General features: G+C 40.2%; 1 protein-coding gene across 3 annotated transcripts in view; it reads left to right on the forward strand.

Moving 5' to 3' along the window:
* Positions 1-17,899, forward strand: part of LOC124795984 (neurofibromin) — a 489,110-nt gene that overhangs the window by 266,407 nt on the left and 204,804 nt on the right. For all 3 annotated transcript variants that reach the window (XM_047260068.1, XM_047260083.1, XM_047260076.1), the window contains 3 exons: positions 4,603-4,783; positions 10,103-10,286; positions 10,472-10,607. In XM_047260068.1, the coding sequence (XP_047116024.1) occupies positions 4,603-4,783; positions 10,103-10,286; positions 10,472-10,607 (501 nt within the window). The remainder of the gene's footprint in view (positions 1-4,602; positions 4,784-10,102; positions 10,287-10,471; positions 10,608-17,899) is intronic.

The following is a 17,899-nucleotide window of genomic DNA, read 5'->3' on the forward strand; positions in this document are numbered from 1 at the left end:
ATTTATGGCATTCTATTTTCATTCATTCTTGTGACATGATCTCTCCGTATCTATATTCCTTGATCTGTTCTCTTATGTTTCAGAGTCCTAGTTTTTTACCAGTTGTTGCATCCCTTATCATATCACATAGCCTAGAGCCAGTTGCTGTTCTTAAAAATCATATTTCCACACCTTGTTTTCTTTGTTTATTTCTATCTGTTACTGTCCGAGTCTCACTGCTGTGTAGATTGTAATACCACTGCAATTACAATCACAACATTAGAAGTAGAAATAATTTTCATCTAGACTTTGATGCGTCCCTCTCTAGATGTTTTATGTTATATTTAAGAAGTTTGTTACAGATTACCAGTGAACATCAGATAGGATGAGATCAGATCTTACATGTATAGCTATACTTTGCAAATTCCTATGAAATTTATGGTAAAAGGTACTTTTATTTGTTTCTTCCTGTTCCGTTAATAGACACTACACGAGAAAAATTGTTGTTGATAAGCCACAGTGTGAGCTATTGTTAGCCGAATTTTATCTTCTGCATTTTGCTGGTAGTCATTTTGAGCTCACTTAACAGAAATGTGAATTTTGTCTAGAAAACTGGTTCTTTTGCTTTTGAAAGCATGATTCTCAAATATATTGGATGGCTTTCTTTGAATATGGACTGTTTTTTTCTGTTACAAGCAACAAGCTTATTGCCGTTTGAGGTGCTTTTCTTTGTACACTGTCATTGTCCCCTAACAGCTCCAACATGTACAGCTACCACAAACTTGAGCAGTATTCCACCTCCATTTACATGACTAAAGCCTTCAGCTCATGTTATGTTGGCCTTCCATTGTCCTCCCTCTCTTCCCTATCACTATCTTCTGAATTCACCTCTTTTGTCACCTCAGTTCCAATTCCCTACACTTCTTTTGCATAATACCCCCCCTCCCCCCCCCCCCCTCCCCCCACTCTTGTGCTAAATACCTTCACAAAATAGGGCTCCCTTCCCCCCCACAATTGATTGTATTTTGTTTCATCCAACTTCACACTCTTGTGCTCTTTTTCATTCTACCCTTTCATTCCACCTTCAGTTATCTTTGGTAAGACACTAGGACAATTATTACTTACAACTATCTATTTCTTCACAGATCTCATTCCCTTCATCCTTAACTTCCTTCTTCCACACACCTCACAAATCCCTCTTATCACTTTTTGTGAAAGGTTTGTAACCTATTCTTGTTCTCCCCATCTTCTTCCCCTGCTCTCACTCTGAAGAAGGGACCTATTGCCAGGCCTATCATAAGTCATTTTTCGTATTTGATGCTGTCTTTCTAAGAGCCAACAAACTTTGTGTGATTTACTGTGTGTGTGTGTGTGTGTGTGTGTGTGTGTGTGTGTGTGTGTGGCTTTCTTCCTTTTTTTTTTTTAATTGCCCTTCATTTATATGCTGAAATTTATTCATTTGAAAACCACTCTGAATTTCAGTCTGTTGACACCACTGTCAAATGCTTTCTACATTGGCTTTGTTGCACCGTCTTCAATTTTACTATGTTTTAGATTTTTTCAGGAGTAATTTACCTGTTGTTGTTGTTGTTGCTGCTGCTGCTGTCTCAGTCCAGAGATTTGTTTGATGCAGCTCTCCATGCTGCTCTATCCTGTGCAAGCCTCTTCATCCCTGAATAACTGCTGCAACCTACATCCTCCTGAATCTACTTATTGTATTCATTGCTTGATCTCCCTCTGTGATTTTTACCCTCACACTTCTCTCCAATACTAAATTGGAGTTCCCCTGATGTCTCAGAATGTGTCCTGTCGACCAGTCTCTTCTTTTACTTAAGTTGTGCTACAAATGTCTTGTCTTCATAATTCTGTTCAGTATCTTCTCATTAGTTACTTGATTTACTCATCTAATCTTCAGCATTCTTCTGTAGCACCACATTTCAAAAGCCTCTGTTATTTTTTTTGTCTAAGCTGTTTATTGTCCATGTTTCACTTCCATACATGGCTACGCTTCAGACAAATAAAATCAGAAAAAACTTCTAACACATAAATCTATATTCAGAGTTCATAAATGTCTCTTCTTCAGAACACTTTTCTTGTCATTGCATCTTATATCCTCTCTACTTCATCCATCATCACTTATTTTGCTGCCCAAATCATACACTCATACACTACTTTCAGTGTCTCGCTTCCTAATCTGATTCACTCAGCATCACCTGATTTGATTCAACTACATTCAGTTATCCTTGTTATGTTTTGTCGATGTTCATCTTATATTCTCATTTCAAAATGTTGTCCATTGCATTCAATTGCTCTACCAAGTGCTTTGCTGTCAGGTGGAATTACAATGTCACTGGCAAACGTCAGTTTTTATTTCTCCTTGAACTTCAATTCTTACTACAAATTTTTCTTAGGTTTCCTTTACTGCTTACTTAGAGGTTGAATAACATCGGGGATAGGTTACAACAGATAAGTTACAACACACTCTCACTACCTTCTCAACCAGTGCTTTGCTTTCACACCCCTCAACTCGTATAACCGTTGCCTTGTTTCTGTACAAGTTGTAAATAGACTTTTGCTCTCTGTATTTTACCCCTGCTAGCTTCAGAATTTCAAAGAGAGTATATATCCCAGTCAGCATTGTCAAAAGCTCTCTCTCGTAAGTCTGCAAATGCCATAAACATAGGTTTGCCTTTCCTGAAGCTGTCTTCTAAGAGAAGTCACAAGATCAGTATAGCCTCACGTGTTCCTACATTTCTCTGGAATCCAAACTGATGTTCCTCGAGGTCACTTCCCACCAGTTTTTCCATTCTTCTGTAAAGAATTGCAAAATACTAATTTTGCAACCAAGACTTCTTAAACTGATAGTTTAGTAATATCCAGACTGTCAGCACCTGCCTTCTTTGTAATTAAAGTTATTATTTTCTTCATAAAGTCGTAGGGTATTCTGCATTTCTGATAAATCTTGGACACCAGATGGAATAGTTTTGTCATGACTGTCAGTAATTCTGATGGAATGTCATCAACTCCTGGAGCCTTGTTTCAGCTTAGGTCTTTCACTGCTCTGTCAAATTCTTCTTGCAGTATCATATCTCACACCTCATATTTATCTATGTCCTCTACTCTTTCTATAACATTGTCTTCAAGTTCATCTCCCTTGTATAGAGCAACTATATATTCCTTCCACATTAAACTTTCCCTTTTTTGGCTTAGTACTGGTTTTCATCTGAGCTCTTGATATTTGTACAAATGCTTCTCTTTTCTATATGCCTCTTTAATTTTTCTCTAGGTGGTATCTATCTTTCCCCTAATAAAATATGTTTCTAAATCCTTATATTTATTCTCTGGCCATTCCTCCTTTGCCATTTTGCACTTCATGTCAATCTCACTTTTTAAATGTGTATAGTATCTTTTGCCTGCTTCATTTGCTGCATTCTTATGTTTTTTTTCTTTCCTTAGTTAAATTCAGCATCATCTGTCATGTTCAAGGATTTCTACTAGGCCTTGTATTTTTACTTGTTTGATCTTCTGGTGCCTTCACTATTTCATCTCTCAAAGCTACACATTTGTCTTTCCCCTACTGTAGTTAATTTTTTCCTAATGTTCACTATGAAACTCTCAACAATCTGATATTTCAATGTATCCAGGTCCAATCTCCCAATTTTCTGACCTTTTTTGCAATTTCTTCAGTTTTAATCGATAGTTCATAATAACCAATTAATTGTAGTGAGAGTCGATATCTGTCCCTTGAAGTGTCTTACTATTTAAAACCAGTTTGGAATTCTCTGCCTTACATTATATAAAGCTCTGAAATCTTCAGTGCCTCCAGATCTCTTCCAGGTATACAGCCTTCTTTTATGATTCTACATCAAGTGTTAGTGATGATTAAATTATGCTCTGTGCAAAATTCCATCAGGTAGTTTCCTCTTTCATTACTTTCCCCCAGACCATGTTCACTTATTATTTTTCCTTCTCTCTCCTTTCCTACTATTGAATTCCATTTCCCCAAATAATTAAATTTTTGTCTCCCTTATCTGTCTGAATAATTTTTTTACCTCATCATACATTTCTTCGTCATATATAGAGCTGGTTAGCTTATAAACTTGCGCTGCTATGCTGGGTGTGGGCTTAATGTGTTCATTATGCTGTTCATAGCAGCTTACCTGTATTCCTATTTTCTTATTCACTATTAAACTTACACCTACACCACCCCTATTTAATTTTTTATTCATAATCCTGTGTTCACCTGATCAGAAGACCTATTCCACCTGCTACTGTATTTTGTTAATCCCCAGTATGTCTATATTCAACCTATCCATTTCCCATTTTAAATTTTCTAAACTGCCTGCCTGATCAGGGATCTAACATACCTTGCTCCAACTCATATAATGCCAGTTTTGTTTCTCCTGGTGATGACATAACGTTGAGTGGTCTCTACCTGGAGATCTGAATGGGGGACTGTACTACCTCTGGAGTATTTTACGAAGGAGGGATTTACCTCTACAGCATTTTAATTGCTGTAAATGTAATATGTTAAGGAAATTTATCTGTGATGTTGTCAATTAACCTGTTAGCTTAAATTTCCACAAAAGTTGACATGCATGTTATTTTGTTTCGTGTTTCTAGGATTCTGTTACTGTTCATCAGAAGATAAGGCCAAAAGATGTACCTGGAACGCTACTCAATATGGCTTTGCTTAATCTAGGATCATCAGACCCCAACTTACGAACAGCTGCTTATAACCAGTTGTGTGCCTTAACTGCAACATTTGACTTGAAAATAGAGGGCCAGCTCCTGGAGACACAAGGTAAATTATTGTTCTCATCATCATATTTTCAAATGCAAAATGGGGAGAGGAAATCATTTGAAAAATTGAGTTAAATGGAATTCAATTCATGGAAAGATAATTTGACCCAGGCTGTCCCATCACTTTTGATCGTATAATTTACATATTTTAGAGCACCACACTTCATCAGTTTTTCTGCTTATACTCATTGTTGAAATTAATAGAATAAGACATATGAAGACCGTCACATAGGATAAAGTGAATAGATTTTAGTCTGATGTGGTAACATTGTATTCTGCAATATCCAAGGATATCTATTTCAACCATAAATTTCTGCAGAGGGTCCCAATGCAGTTCTCATGCGCAGCTGCCAATATTATGCATTATGGTTTGTGACAAGTGAGATCATCATGGCACGAAAGACTGAAGCACCGCCATTTCACATCACTTTCAGAACTGACATATGTTTATGGTACTATGAATGTGCTTTCCAATAGATCCTCAGTAGTTGATCTTCATTATTCGTGGACATTGGTTTTGGGTGCTGTTTGAGAATACAGTAAACATGCACCCTATTGTCAAAACTTACTCCATTCCTTATCCATCTGAATTTTGTAATTAGTACATGGCAAATATTTTTCAAATATAGATCTCACTGATGCCAGTCTTCATCTTCCACTTAATGATGAATCACAACAAATCATGGTTATAAATACTCCTTTGGGCTTTTTCAGATGAGAGGTTACCATTAGGATTAGCTGATGCACCCTGAAATAGGTCATTTGCGATATACCACACTGTGCAAGCTACCTCAACATATAGTTATCACGGAGATCGACCAAAAGAACTTTTTGACTCTTTTCTGCCCCATATTCAATATGTAGGTGTTAAGTATAACTTAAATGTAAATACCATACTTAGCCACCTATAAGACAACTCTGAACATGAGACACCCCCATTTTTGTAAGAGGATCCCTGAGAAATTTTTAATGTATTCCGCCTAATCAAAGTTGCAAACTGTTTTATTTATATAAAGTATATTTGTAAAAACGTTCACATTATACCTACTGTAAACTTATACTATTTGTTGATTGGCTACATTTTGATGATACATGAACAAATGAAATGATTTTTCATTAGTTTTTATCTTCACTTCCTTTTTTTGATTGCTATCTAAGCCAGTGATCTGTGATATCATTATGTTTTATCATCATCAGCAATTTGGAGTAATTGTGAAAATAGTGTCACAGGACAACTTGAATACTACTCATTTGAGTAGGTATCAGTACTTGGATGGTGTTGGAACATCTGTACTTGTTAGTGGCTAATGTGTTACCAAATCCAGTATTTTTTTACATGTTACCAAATCCAGTACTTTTTTACAACACCCAAGGAATTCTTCAGTGTGTGCAGTAAGTGCTGTGGCCCATGACTTGCATCGATTTTTTAATTTATATAACCACTTTTGCTTTCATTTAAAACTTAAGGACGAAAGTAACTTTAACATGATGTGTCACTACCATGTAACATAGCTTGGACCATTCACAGAAAGAAATGCTACAGTATAATATAGAAGGTAACTAAAAGGAAAACATAATGAAATGAGCAGATATGACGCTTTTTATCAAAGACAATAATTTCACTGCAGCCACTGCAATTTATGATGGCACTGGACATTATAAAAGATGGGACATTGTTCTTAATAGGGTGTATGATCACTAAGAATGGCATGTTCTGTGACATGCTCCTGTGCTGCCACAATGTTCGTAAGGAGTTCTGGTTGAAGGCCATTCCATTCCTCCACCAGTCGTTGGTGCTTGTGGACATGCAGTAATACATCCTCCAAATGGCTACCACACATGCTCAGTGGGATTTAAGAGGGGAAACGGGCAGGCCAGTTGATTTTCCGAATATCCTCTGGTTCCAAGAGCTTCTCTACCTGCGCTGTGCTGTCTGTTCCATGTTGTCATCCATAAACATAAAGTCAGTGTCAAATACAACCCTGAAAAGACACAACTGTGGAAGGACGTCACAATAACATTGACCAGGGAGTATACTGTGTTCAGAGATTTGGAGATCAATACAGCCATGTAACATTAAGCCTCCATACAATACCAAAACAATCATGTTCAAAAATGTTCCTGTGTGCATTATGTATCCTCATATGGCAAGAGGTGGGAGCACATAATGCACCCAGGATCATTGTTGAACGTGATTGTGTTGGTGGTCCAAGTGTTATAGTGTGGGGAGACTTAATTTTTCATGGGCATACTGACCTCCAAATCTTTGAAAATGCTGCACTCATTAACATTATTGTGACATTGTATGCCTTCACCATGTGTGTCTTTTCAGGGGTGCATTCAGCTCTGATTGTATTTTTATGGTTGTCAATCTGCAACCTCATTGAACTGCACAGATGGAGGAGCTCTTGGAATGAGAAGATGTTTGGTAAATGGACTGGCTTACGGGCAGAGTGCCTCTTGGAATGAGAGGATGTTGGGTGACTGGACTGGCCTGCCAATTTCCTGGATTTAAATCCCATTGAATAAGACAAAATAAGACTGAACATGTTACTAACAGGTTGGGAAGTCATATTGCAACATGTCCATATCAACAACCATCCAGCAATTGTCAGCCATGCTGGTGGAGTAACAGAATGTGCTACCACAAGTGCTCCTTGCCAACCTTGTGACCAGCCTGGGAACACATTACAGAGCCTGCGTTATTGCTCGTAGTGATCTTAAGAACCATGTCTCGTGTTTGTTAATGTCCAGGGGATCTTCATAAATCTCAGTGACTTCAGTGAAATTGTAGCATTTGATTAAAAAATTCTTTCTGTTACTTTATGTACTGTACTGTAGCAGTTCTTTCTATGTATGGTCCAAGTGACATTGAGCTATGTTGGCAATGACACATCATGCAAAACTTACTTCTGTCCTTAAGTTTTGTGCATCAGTATATGGAGGTAAGTTGTATCTGTACATATATATTGCTTCATTTTTTAATTTTTTTTTTATTTTCAAGTGCTGTTTTGATAAGAATAACATGTATGTTCTTTTATAATTTGCTCTTTTACATTATTGTATTGGTACTAGTGTGGAATACTAAAGTAGCAATTCAGAGGCAGGCTGCTAGATTTGTTAGTGGATTAGAACTACACATAAGTGTCATGGAGAGGTTTCAGGGAACTCAAATGGGAATCCCTGGAGGGAAGGCGACATTTTCTCCAAAGAACACTATTGAGAAGATTTAGAGAGCTGACATCTGAAGCTGACTGCCGAATGATTCTACTGCTGCCAGCATATGTTGCGTGTAAGGACTTTGAAGATAAGACAGGAGAAATTATGACTCTATTTGCGATTGGAAAAGAAAAGAACATGAGTAGTAGTGGTGCGGGGTACCATCCACCGTGCACCGTACAGTGGCAGACTGTGCATCGTACAGTGGCAATCTGGTTAGCTGTTCACGGCCTACTGTTGCGAGCATCTGTGGAAAGTGGTTGAAGGACAGTGAAACCACAAGTAGATAACAAGGTGTCAGATTACGGTATATTAATAATTTTTACTTATGGACTGTGTGACAGCAACTGAATAAAACACAATTTTAGTGCCATACGCGTTTCGCCTTTATTTTATGCAAGGCATCATCAGTGGCAGGTTGCGTGGACAATTTCCTACATATTACGCTCCTGTTGCATTTTTGGTGTTGTTCTTCTTCTTATGAACGCCAATTTGCGGTTTTTTTCCCCATTCCACAACACTATGCACTATGCACTGAACGCTTGTTTTAAAACAATGTTTTGGTCAAAATGACAGTCGGCAACAGAAACCAAAACATTGTTTTAAAACAAGCGTTCAGTGCATAGTGTTGTGGAATGGGGAAAAAAACCGCAAATTGGCGTTCATAAGAAGAAGAACAACACCAAAAATGCAACAGGAGCGTAATATGTAGGAAATTGTCCACGCAACCTGCCACTGATGATGCCTTGCATAAAATAAAGGCGAAATGTGTATGGCACTAAAATTGTGTTTTATTCAGTTGCTGTCAGACAGTCCATAAGTAAAAATTATTAATATACCGTAATATTACACGCAACTGAGGACGACAGGACTATAAAAGTTGAAGGTGTCAGATGTCTACATTTTGTCACAGAACTTGAGAGGTTGGCAGCTTGCTCACTGTGTGAAGCAGGATAGATGGTGATCTGTAGCAGATCTGATGACAGACTACAACACTGGTGTAGGAACACGTGTTTCAGATCACACTGTCAAGTGCACATAGTTGAACATCGGATTCTGCGGTAGACAACCCCTTTACATTCCCAATGTTGGCAACATCATCAGTTATAATTTCAGTGGACACAAGGTTATTGAGATTGGACTATAAATCAATGGAAATGTATTGCCTGGTTGGAGGAAATGTGTTTATTGTTACAAGATGTCGAATGTCATGTCTGTATAAATCTTCATCCTGGCAAGTTGCTGCTCGAAACATGCTCTATACTGTGGATGCAGGCCAGTGGGGCCAGTTTTATGCTAAAAAAGACAACTGACTTGGGCTTCTGTGGACCTTTGGTAGTAGTCAAAGGCATTTTTACAGCTGTGAATTACATGAACATTATTCAGACCATTTATATCAGTTCTTATTTGATGTCTTCTTCAGTGGTGATGGCACCTACCAGCAAGATTATTGTCCATGTCAAGAGGCCAGAATCATGCTACAGTGTTTTGAGGAGTAGGATAGTGAACTTAGGTGTTTGTCTTGGTCACCAAATTAACCTCATACGAACCCAGTGGAACACATCTGGAATGCTGTTGGACTGCAAGTTCTACATCCATAAACCATTGGCTAGCAATTTACAAGATTGCGTGACTTGTGTGCATGCAGACATCTGATGCCACACACTTCAGGAAACCTACCAAGAACTTCTTGAATCCGTGAATTACTGTTATATTGCTTCCCAAATGTGTACCAACATGCTGTTAAGCAGGAGGTCAATATGCTTTGGCTCATCAGCCTACGTGTGTGGATGTGTATTCTGTTACCTTCAAAGAAGGATTTGCGCATAAGCTAGCAACATTTTTGCCTTTTTTTTGTGCCTGTCAACCACTTAACCCCTGAACTATATGGTTAGTTTTTACCTCTACTTCTTCCATTATTTATATTCACCAAAGACTTTCCATTACCATAATTATTACTCCTCTCCAAGCTATCTCATAACATGCTTTAAGGGGCAGTACACAGTGTGTATGAAATTAGTGACTGATGAGTGCTGTAGTGTCTCAAAATTGCAGTTAAGCCAATGCTACAAGATGTAAATTAATGTATATCATTTTGTAGGTCTCTGTATTCCATCAAACAACACCATCTTTATTAAGTCAGTGAGTGAAAAACTTGCTACCAACGAACCACACCTAACTTTAGAGTTTCTTGAAGAATGTATCCAAGGTTTCAGAGTGTCAACAATTGAACTGAAGCACTTATGTCTAGAGTATATGACTCCTTGGCTGGCAAATCTTGTGAGGTAAAATTACTTGCAGTTTATGTATTTATCTTCTTATGCTTATCAAGAGTATGTTAAATGAACATTACTAATAGAGTGCATGATTTTATCTTTTGTTTTGATTTGCTTGATTTTTTTATTAAGTACTTTTTAAGAAAAAATAATACATTTAATATACTAAGTCTCTGTTTGATTTTCATTTTCAGGTTTTGCAAGCCATCAGATGAAAATAAGAGGCAACAGAAAGTAGCTCAGATTTTAGAAAAACTTATAATTTTAACAATAGAGGAAGAAGAAATGTATCCATCAATTCAGGCTAAAATTTGGGGTTCCATTGGACAAGTGAGTGTAATATGTGGCTAAGATATTAAGTTTATAAAAAAGCAAAATGACATTCACGGAATTGTTAAATTCTCAGAGAAACTAATGGATGGCCAGTATGTAACCTTGCAATTAATATCTCTCATGCTTTCCTGTCTATTTCTGAATTTAACAACAAGCTGTTTTCCCTTTTACACAGAAGAAAAGTCATCAGGACAGCTAACATCTACCAGATCTGAATGCTTGTCATGTGCTGTTGACTAATTCATTACTAAGTTGGTTGACCAGTGCTTACATTCAGAAGGCAAAAACCTCATTACAATTATAGGAATATAAAAAAATCAAAAAATGCAAAATACGGGATGGAAGAATAACAGTATTGTGAAGAGGATACATTGCTACTCACCATATAGTGAAAATGTTGAGTCACAGGCAGCCAAAAAGCATTCTTCTGGATAAGAACACACACACACTTTCACACAAATGCAACCCTCACATGACAACTGCCTCTGGCTGCCGAGGCCAGACTGCAAGCAATTGCGCGTGATGGGAGAAGCAGTCTTGGTGGTGGCGGTAAGGAGGAGGCTGGGAGGGTGAGGATAGTAGGGTAGGGGTGGGGGATGGTAAACTTCTGATTGTGGGAGCATACAGGGATGAGGTGGAGAGAGGGTAGGGCATCTAGGTGCAGTTGGGAAGCTAGACAGTGGCCAAGTGAGGGCAATTGGAAAGGGAGAGAAATAAAAAGACATTGTGTGTGTTGGTGGCGTAGAAAACTGTGTAGCATAGTGCTCAAATGGGAACAGGGAAGGGGATAGATGGGTAAAGAACAATGACTATCAAAGGTTCAGGCCAGTGGGATTTCAAGAACATTGGATATATTGCAGGGAGATTTCCCACCTGTGCAATTCAGGAAAGCTTATGTTGGTAGGAAGGATCCAGATGGCACAGACTGTGAAGCAGTCTTTGAAATGAAGAACGTCATGTGGGCAGCATTCTCAGCAACTGGGTGGTCCAGCTGTTTCTTGGTTGCAGTTTGTCGGTGGCCTTTCATGTGGACAGACAAGTTGTTGGTTGTCATGCCCATGGAGTCTGCAGCACAGTGGTCACAGATTATGTTATAGATTGCGTGACTGGTTTCACAGGTAGCCTTGCCTTTGGTGGCATAGGTGACACTTAAGAACGGACTGGAGCAGGTGGTAGTGGGAGAATGTATGGGACAGGTCTTGCAGTTAGGTCTGTTACAGGGATATGAGCCATGAGGCAAGGGGTCGGAAGCAAGAGTTGTGTAGGAATGGATGAATATATTATATAGCTTTGGTGGGCAGCAGAATACCACTGTAAAGGGGGGTGGGAAGGATGGTGTAGAACATTCCTTATTTCAGGGCATGATGAGAGATAGTTGAAAACCTGCCTGAGAATGTGATCCAATTGCTCCATTCCTGGGTGGTACTGAGTGACGAGGGGAATGCTCTTCTGAGGTTGGACGATGGGACTTTTGGAGGTGGTAGGTGACTGGAGAGATATGGCATGGGAGATCTTTTTCTGTGCTAGGTTGGGAGGGGTAATTATGGTTTGTGAAGGACACAATGAGACCATTGGTATATTTCAAGAGGGACTGCTCATCACTACAGATGTGAAGGCCATAGTGGCTAGGCTGTATGGAAGGGACTTCTTGGTATGGAATGGGTGGCAGCTGTCGAGGTGGAGGTATTGCTGGTGGTTGGATGAAGGTACTGATGTAGCCATCTTTGAGGTAAAACTCAAAATTGAGGAAAGTGGCTTCTTGGTTGGGGAGCATCAGGTGAAGTTAATGGGGAAAAGGTGTTGAGGTTTTGGAGGAATGGGGATAGGGTGTCCTCACCCTCCATCCAGATCATGAAGATGTCATCAGTGAATCTGAACCAGGTGAGGGATTTGGGATTCTGGGTGATTAGAAAGGATTCCTCCAATTATCCATGAATAGACTAGCATAGAATGGTGCCATATGGGTGCCCATTGCGCCACCCCAGATTTGTTTGTAGTTGTTGCCTGCAAAGGAGAAGTAATTGTGGGTGAGGATACAGTTGGTCATGTTGACTAGGAAGGAGGTTTAGGGTTGGAATCCTTCAGGTGTTGGGAAAGGTAGTGTTCAGTAGCGTCAAAGCCATGGGCATTGAGAATTTTAGTGTAAAGGAAAGTAGCGTAAATAGTGACAATCCATATAGTAAAGGAACAGGAACTGTGGAGAGTCAGTGAAGGAAATGGTGGGTACCTTTTATAGGAAGGTTGGTTGGAGGTAATAGCTGAAAGTGTTGGTCTATGAGAGCAGAGATTCTCTCAGTGGGGGCACAGTAACTGGCCACAATGGGGCATTGTGAGTGCTTGGGTTTATGGACTTTAGGAAGCATATAGAAGGGAGGAGTGTGAGGAGTGGTGGGATTGACGGGAGAGAGAGACTCTGGGGAGAGGTTTTGGGATGGGCCTAAGGATAGGATGAGAGATTGGAGATCCTGCTGGATTTCTGGAATGGGGTCACTGTGGCTGGATTTGTAGGTACACGAATCTCACAGCTGGCGAAGACATTCCACCAGGTAATCTGTGCAATTCAAAACAACAGTGATGGTACCACTGTCAGGAGCTCTGTGGCTGGGTTTGTAGATGTGCGAATATGACAACTGGCGAAGTACTTCTACAAGATATTCCATGCAGTTAAAAACAACAGTGGTTGAGCCATTCTCAGCAGTCAGGATTATAAGGTTGGGATCAGTTTTTAGGTAATGGATTACTAATTACTGAGAAAGAACTGCAGTGTACCACCTAAAAACTGACTCCAATCTTGTAATCCTACTCTCTGTCAAAGGCTCCACCACAATTGTTTTGAACTGTAAGGACTATCTGGTAGAGATTCAGCCACCTACAAACACAGTGACCCCATTCCAGAAACCCATTAGGATCTTCAGTCTCTCATAATATCCTTAGGCCAGCCCCTGATCCACTCGCCGGAGTCTATCTCTCTCCTCACCTATACCACTCCCTGCACTCCTATCTTTTAAATGCCTCCGACAGTCCATAAACCTAACCATCCAGGATGCCCTGTTGGAGCTAGTTGCAGTGCCCCCACTAAGAGGATATCTGCTCTCGTAGGCGACCATCAGCATATTACCCTCAACCTGCCTACCTATACAAAAGACACCAACCATTTCGTTCACAGACTCTCCACAGTTCCTGTTCCTTTACTACTTGGTGCCCTGCTTGTCTTTATCGATGCTGCTTCCCTTTACACTGACAACCCTAATCCCCATGGCTTTGCCGTTATTATTGAACACTACCTTTCCCAATGCTTGACAGATTCCAAACCTACAACTATACCAACTATGTCCTCATCCACAATTACTTCTCCTTTAAATGCCTCAACTACAAACAAATCTGGGTTAATGACAGTGGGCACTCGCATTGCACCACCTTATACCAACCTATTCGTGGGCCATCTAGAGGAATCCCTTCTAACCATCCAGAATCCCAAACCCCTCTCCTTGTTCAGATTCACTGATGACATCTTCCTGATCTGGATGGAGGGTGAGGACACCCTATCCACATCCCTCCAGAACCTCAACACTTCCTGTTCCATTTGCTTCAGCTGGTCCTCCTCAACCCAAAAGCCATCTTCCTTGATGTTCAACTTCACCTCAACGATGGCTATAGCGGTACCTCTGTCTATAACAAAGCCACCAGCAATACCTCCACCATACCAAGAAGTCCCTTCCGTACAGCCTAACCACTGTGACCTTCATGTCTGTAGTGACAAACATTCTCTCTCAAAGTGTACCATGGTCTCACTGAGGCCTTCACAGACCATAATTATCCTCCCAGTCATACACAGAAACAGATCTATCATATCTTATTTCTTCAGTCACCCACCATTTTCCAAAGTCTCATCTTCAGATTACAGAGAAGCAGTCCCCTTGTGGCTGAGTACCACCCAGGACTGGAACAACTGAATCACATTCTGAGCCAAGGTTTCGACTACATCTCAGCATACCCTAAAATGAGGAATGTCCTACCTACTATCCTTCCCATCTGTCCCACAGTGGTATTCTGCTGCCCACCGAACATACACAGTATCCTTGTCCATAACTACACAACACTTGCTCCCAGCTCCTTGCTTCATGGCTCATATCCCTGTAATAGACCTAGGTGCATGACCTGTCCCATACGTCCTCCCACCACCGCCTACTCCAGTCCAGTCACAAAGATCTTCTATGCCATCAAAGGCAGGGTTACTTGTGAAACCAATCATGTGATCTATAAGCTAAGCTGCAATCATTGTGCTTCATTCTGCATGGGCATGGCAACCAACAACCTATCTGTCCCACATGAATGGGCACTAACAAAGCAGGTGGTCAAGAAACAGATGGAACATCCAGTTGCTGAACATGCTGCCCAACACGACATTCTTCATTTCAGTGACTGTTTCACAGCCTGTGACATCTATATCCTCCCCACCAACACCAGCTTCTCTGAATTGCACAGCGGGGAACTCTCTGTGCAGTATATCCTATGTTCTCGTGCCCCCCCCCCCCCCCCCCCCCCTGTTCCCATTCCAGCACTATGCAGCTTCTTCTCCCATCATGCACAGTTGCTCACGTGGTCATTTGTATGTGAGTTCCTTTTGCGTGAAAGTGTGTGTTTTCTTATTCAGAAGAATGCTTTTTGGTTGAAAGCTTACTTAAAGTAAGTCTTTTTGTTGTGTCTGACTGCGACTCAACACGTCCACTATATGGTGTAGTGTTTCCTTTACTCGGGGTTCTGCCGTGAAAATATAAAATAGAAAATCTGATTGGGTTTTGAATTTTGGTGGTTTAAGTTGCGGATAAGGCGGACTTCGTATTATTGATTGAAGTAGTGTTGTAATTTGACCGTGCATGGCAGACCGAGTCGGCAACACTACAAAAAGCGACTGTACGAAAATAGCATCAGAAACTAGTGGAAATTTACCTTACAACCTTGTTAGAAATGCAGTACTAATTACAATATAGTCTTCATGGCTGTCATCCTAATTCCCTTGTAGGACGACCCGTCTTTCACTTTTCTCCGTCTGTTGAAAACTTCTTCAAGTTGTCACTGTCATGATCAATTCACAAATTTGGCGATAACCACCTCGAATCACTATTGAAACAACCTCGCTTTGTAATATACACATTCAACACAGCGCGGAAAAATACACATCTTTCGTATCAAGACAAGAGAGAGAGTCATCAATTAGCTGTTAAAAACAAAACGTACGCAAAAGTAAAAAAAAAAGAACAAAATTATTTATAAAAATCGGTCGTTGGTGCAGCGCTCTTCTGCGTGCGTGATCGTGAATTATATCTTTGTATTGGCGGAGGCGCGGTAGTCAAAGTACCATTACAATGGTGTGTAGGATTCTGTGGGAGGGGTGCGAAGGATAGTAGGTAGGACATTCCTCATTTCAGGGTATGATGAGATGTAGTCGAAACCCTGGCTCAGAATGTGATTCAGTTGTTCCAGTCGTGGGTGGTACTCAGTCACATTTCATAGTACTGAACATTAAAAAAAAATACTTACTGTACTCGTGGGATAGAAAATAGGAAAATGTTTGGGGTGATTGTCAAAGGCGAAGTGAAGAAAGGAGAGCAGAGCTCTGGGTTCACCCAGATTAAAAGGGCCTCTCTAAGTATGAGGAGGGAGGTAGTCAAATATGAAGGGAAATGTTTTGAAAGAATAGGAGAACAATGATAATACTTTAATAACCACCTTAACTTTAGAAATGATAGAAGAGAGAGAGAGAGAGAGAGAGAGAGAGAGAAACAAAGATGGGTAAAGAAGAAAGATAAAAGAAAAAAAAAAACAAGTATTAAGAAAGTTACACATAAAGTAAAGAAAGGAAAAATTAGAATAAAGCAGAGGAATAATAAATAACAAAACATTCACAAAAATGCAATAGCCAGTGGAGAAAGGGGAGGGTAGGGGGAGGGGGAGGGGGGGGGGGGGGGAGAAGGTGGATGTTAGGCTAACATAGGCTGAATTCAAGAGAGTAGCAGAGTGAGTAAGTTCCCATCTTGAGAACTCAGAGGACAAGATGCTGGTTTGGATGATACAAATAGCCTACATGCATTAGCTGACATTCAAGTCTTGTGAATCATGCTCCGTTGTGAGCCGCGGAGCACTCCCTGCTCCAGGGAGCCGTGTCGTTCGCTGTGACCGACCATTCAAATGGGCCGGCACGACTGGCTGAGGCAGGCGGCAAGGCAAGCGTTTTGAAGTGCCAACTGCGTCTTACAAGATCAACAACTTCATACTCTTAGCTGCTAAGTCTGATGACATGCTACACCAGGAAATACGATGTTCATGAAATAAATAAGAAACAACTGTTTTGCAAGAAATTGCATACCAAATTTATTGGGCCTCTATAGCTTGACATTTTCTTTTCATTACAAGATCAGAAATATCAGGCGTCAAAGTAATCGCAGCGTTAATGCGAAGGATGGCCTTCATTGTTGCATCCTGAACAAACGATTGTTCCTTACTTTTTACTCTTTTCATTGCTGAGAAAAGCTGCTCACAACAATACGTAGATCCAAACATGCACATCATCTGAGCGGCATTGTTGTGAAGCTTGGGAAATGTTTTTTGCTGTAATGAACGATACCATCGTGACAAATCCAACGAGTTGTAGTACCTCTCTTTCAACAAAGTTGAAATTTGCAAATCAATAATCTCCAATTGAACTGACCATGACAAGTCATCGGGGGGAAACTGAAAAAGGAGTGCTGAACACCTGAAGTTCCATTTCCAAACTAGTGAGGTCTCGGAATCGTGTTTCAAACGACGTGATGAGCTGCTTTAACTTTGCTTGATAATCGCCAAAAGTAGTACCTTCAGTTAGTTTTAAAGAAGCGAGACGATTGAAGAACGTTAAATGTCCATTACTCATCTGCCTCTCAAATAAACGTAACTTTTCGATGAACGCTTTAATCTGGTCGTGCATGTTAACGATTAGCTGCCCTTTGCCCTGCAATGACAGATTTAAATTATTCAGTTGCATAGTTATGTCAGCTAGGAACACCAGGTCTGATGTCCATTTTATATCTTTCAGACAACGCATTTCTTCCCCTTTCATTTCGAGGAAAAGGGATATTTCCTCACGAATGGCAAAGAAAACATCAAGAACTTTTCCCCGACTCAGCCAACGAATAGTACTGTGGTAAGGTATATCCCCATACTCCGCTTCCATATCTTTCAGGAATCCTTTGAATTGGCGATGATTCATACTGTGACGCCGCACAAAATTCACACACTTCATGACATCATTC

The sequence above is a fragment of the Schistocerca piceifrons genome, chromosome 1 (genome assembly GCF_021461385.2).
Source record: "Schistocerca piceifrons isolate TAMUIC-IGC-003096 chromosome 1, iqSchPice1.1, whole genome shotgun sequence".
NCBI classification, from domain to species: domain Eukaryota; kingdom Metazoa; phylum Arthropoda; class Insecta; order Orthoptera; family Acrididae; genus Schistocerca; species Schistocerca piceifrons.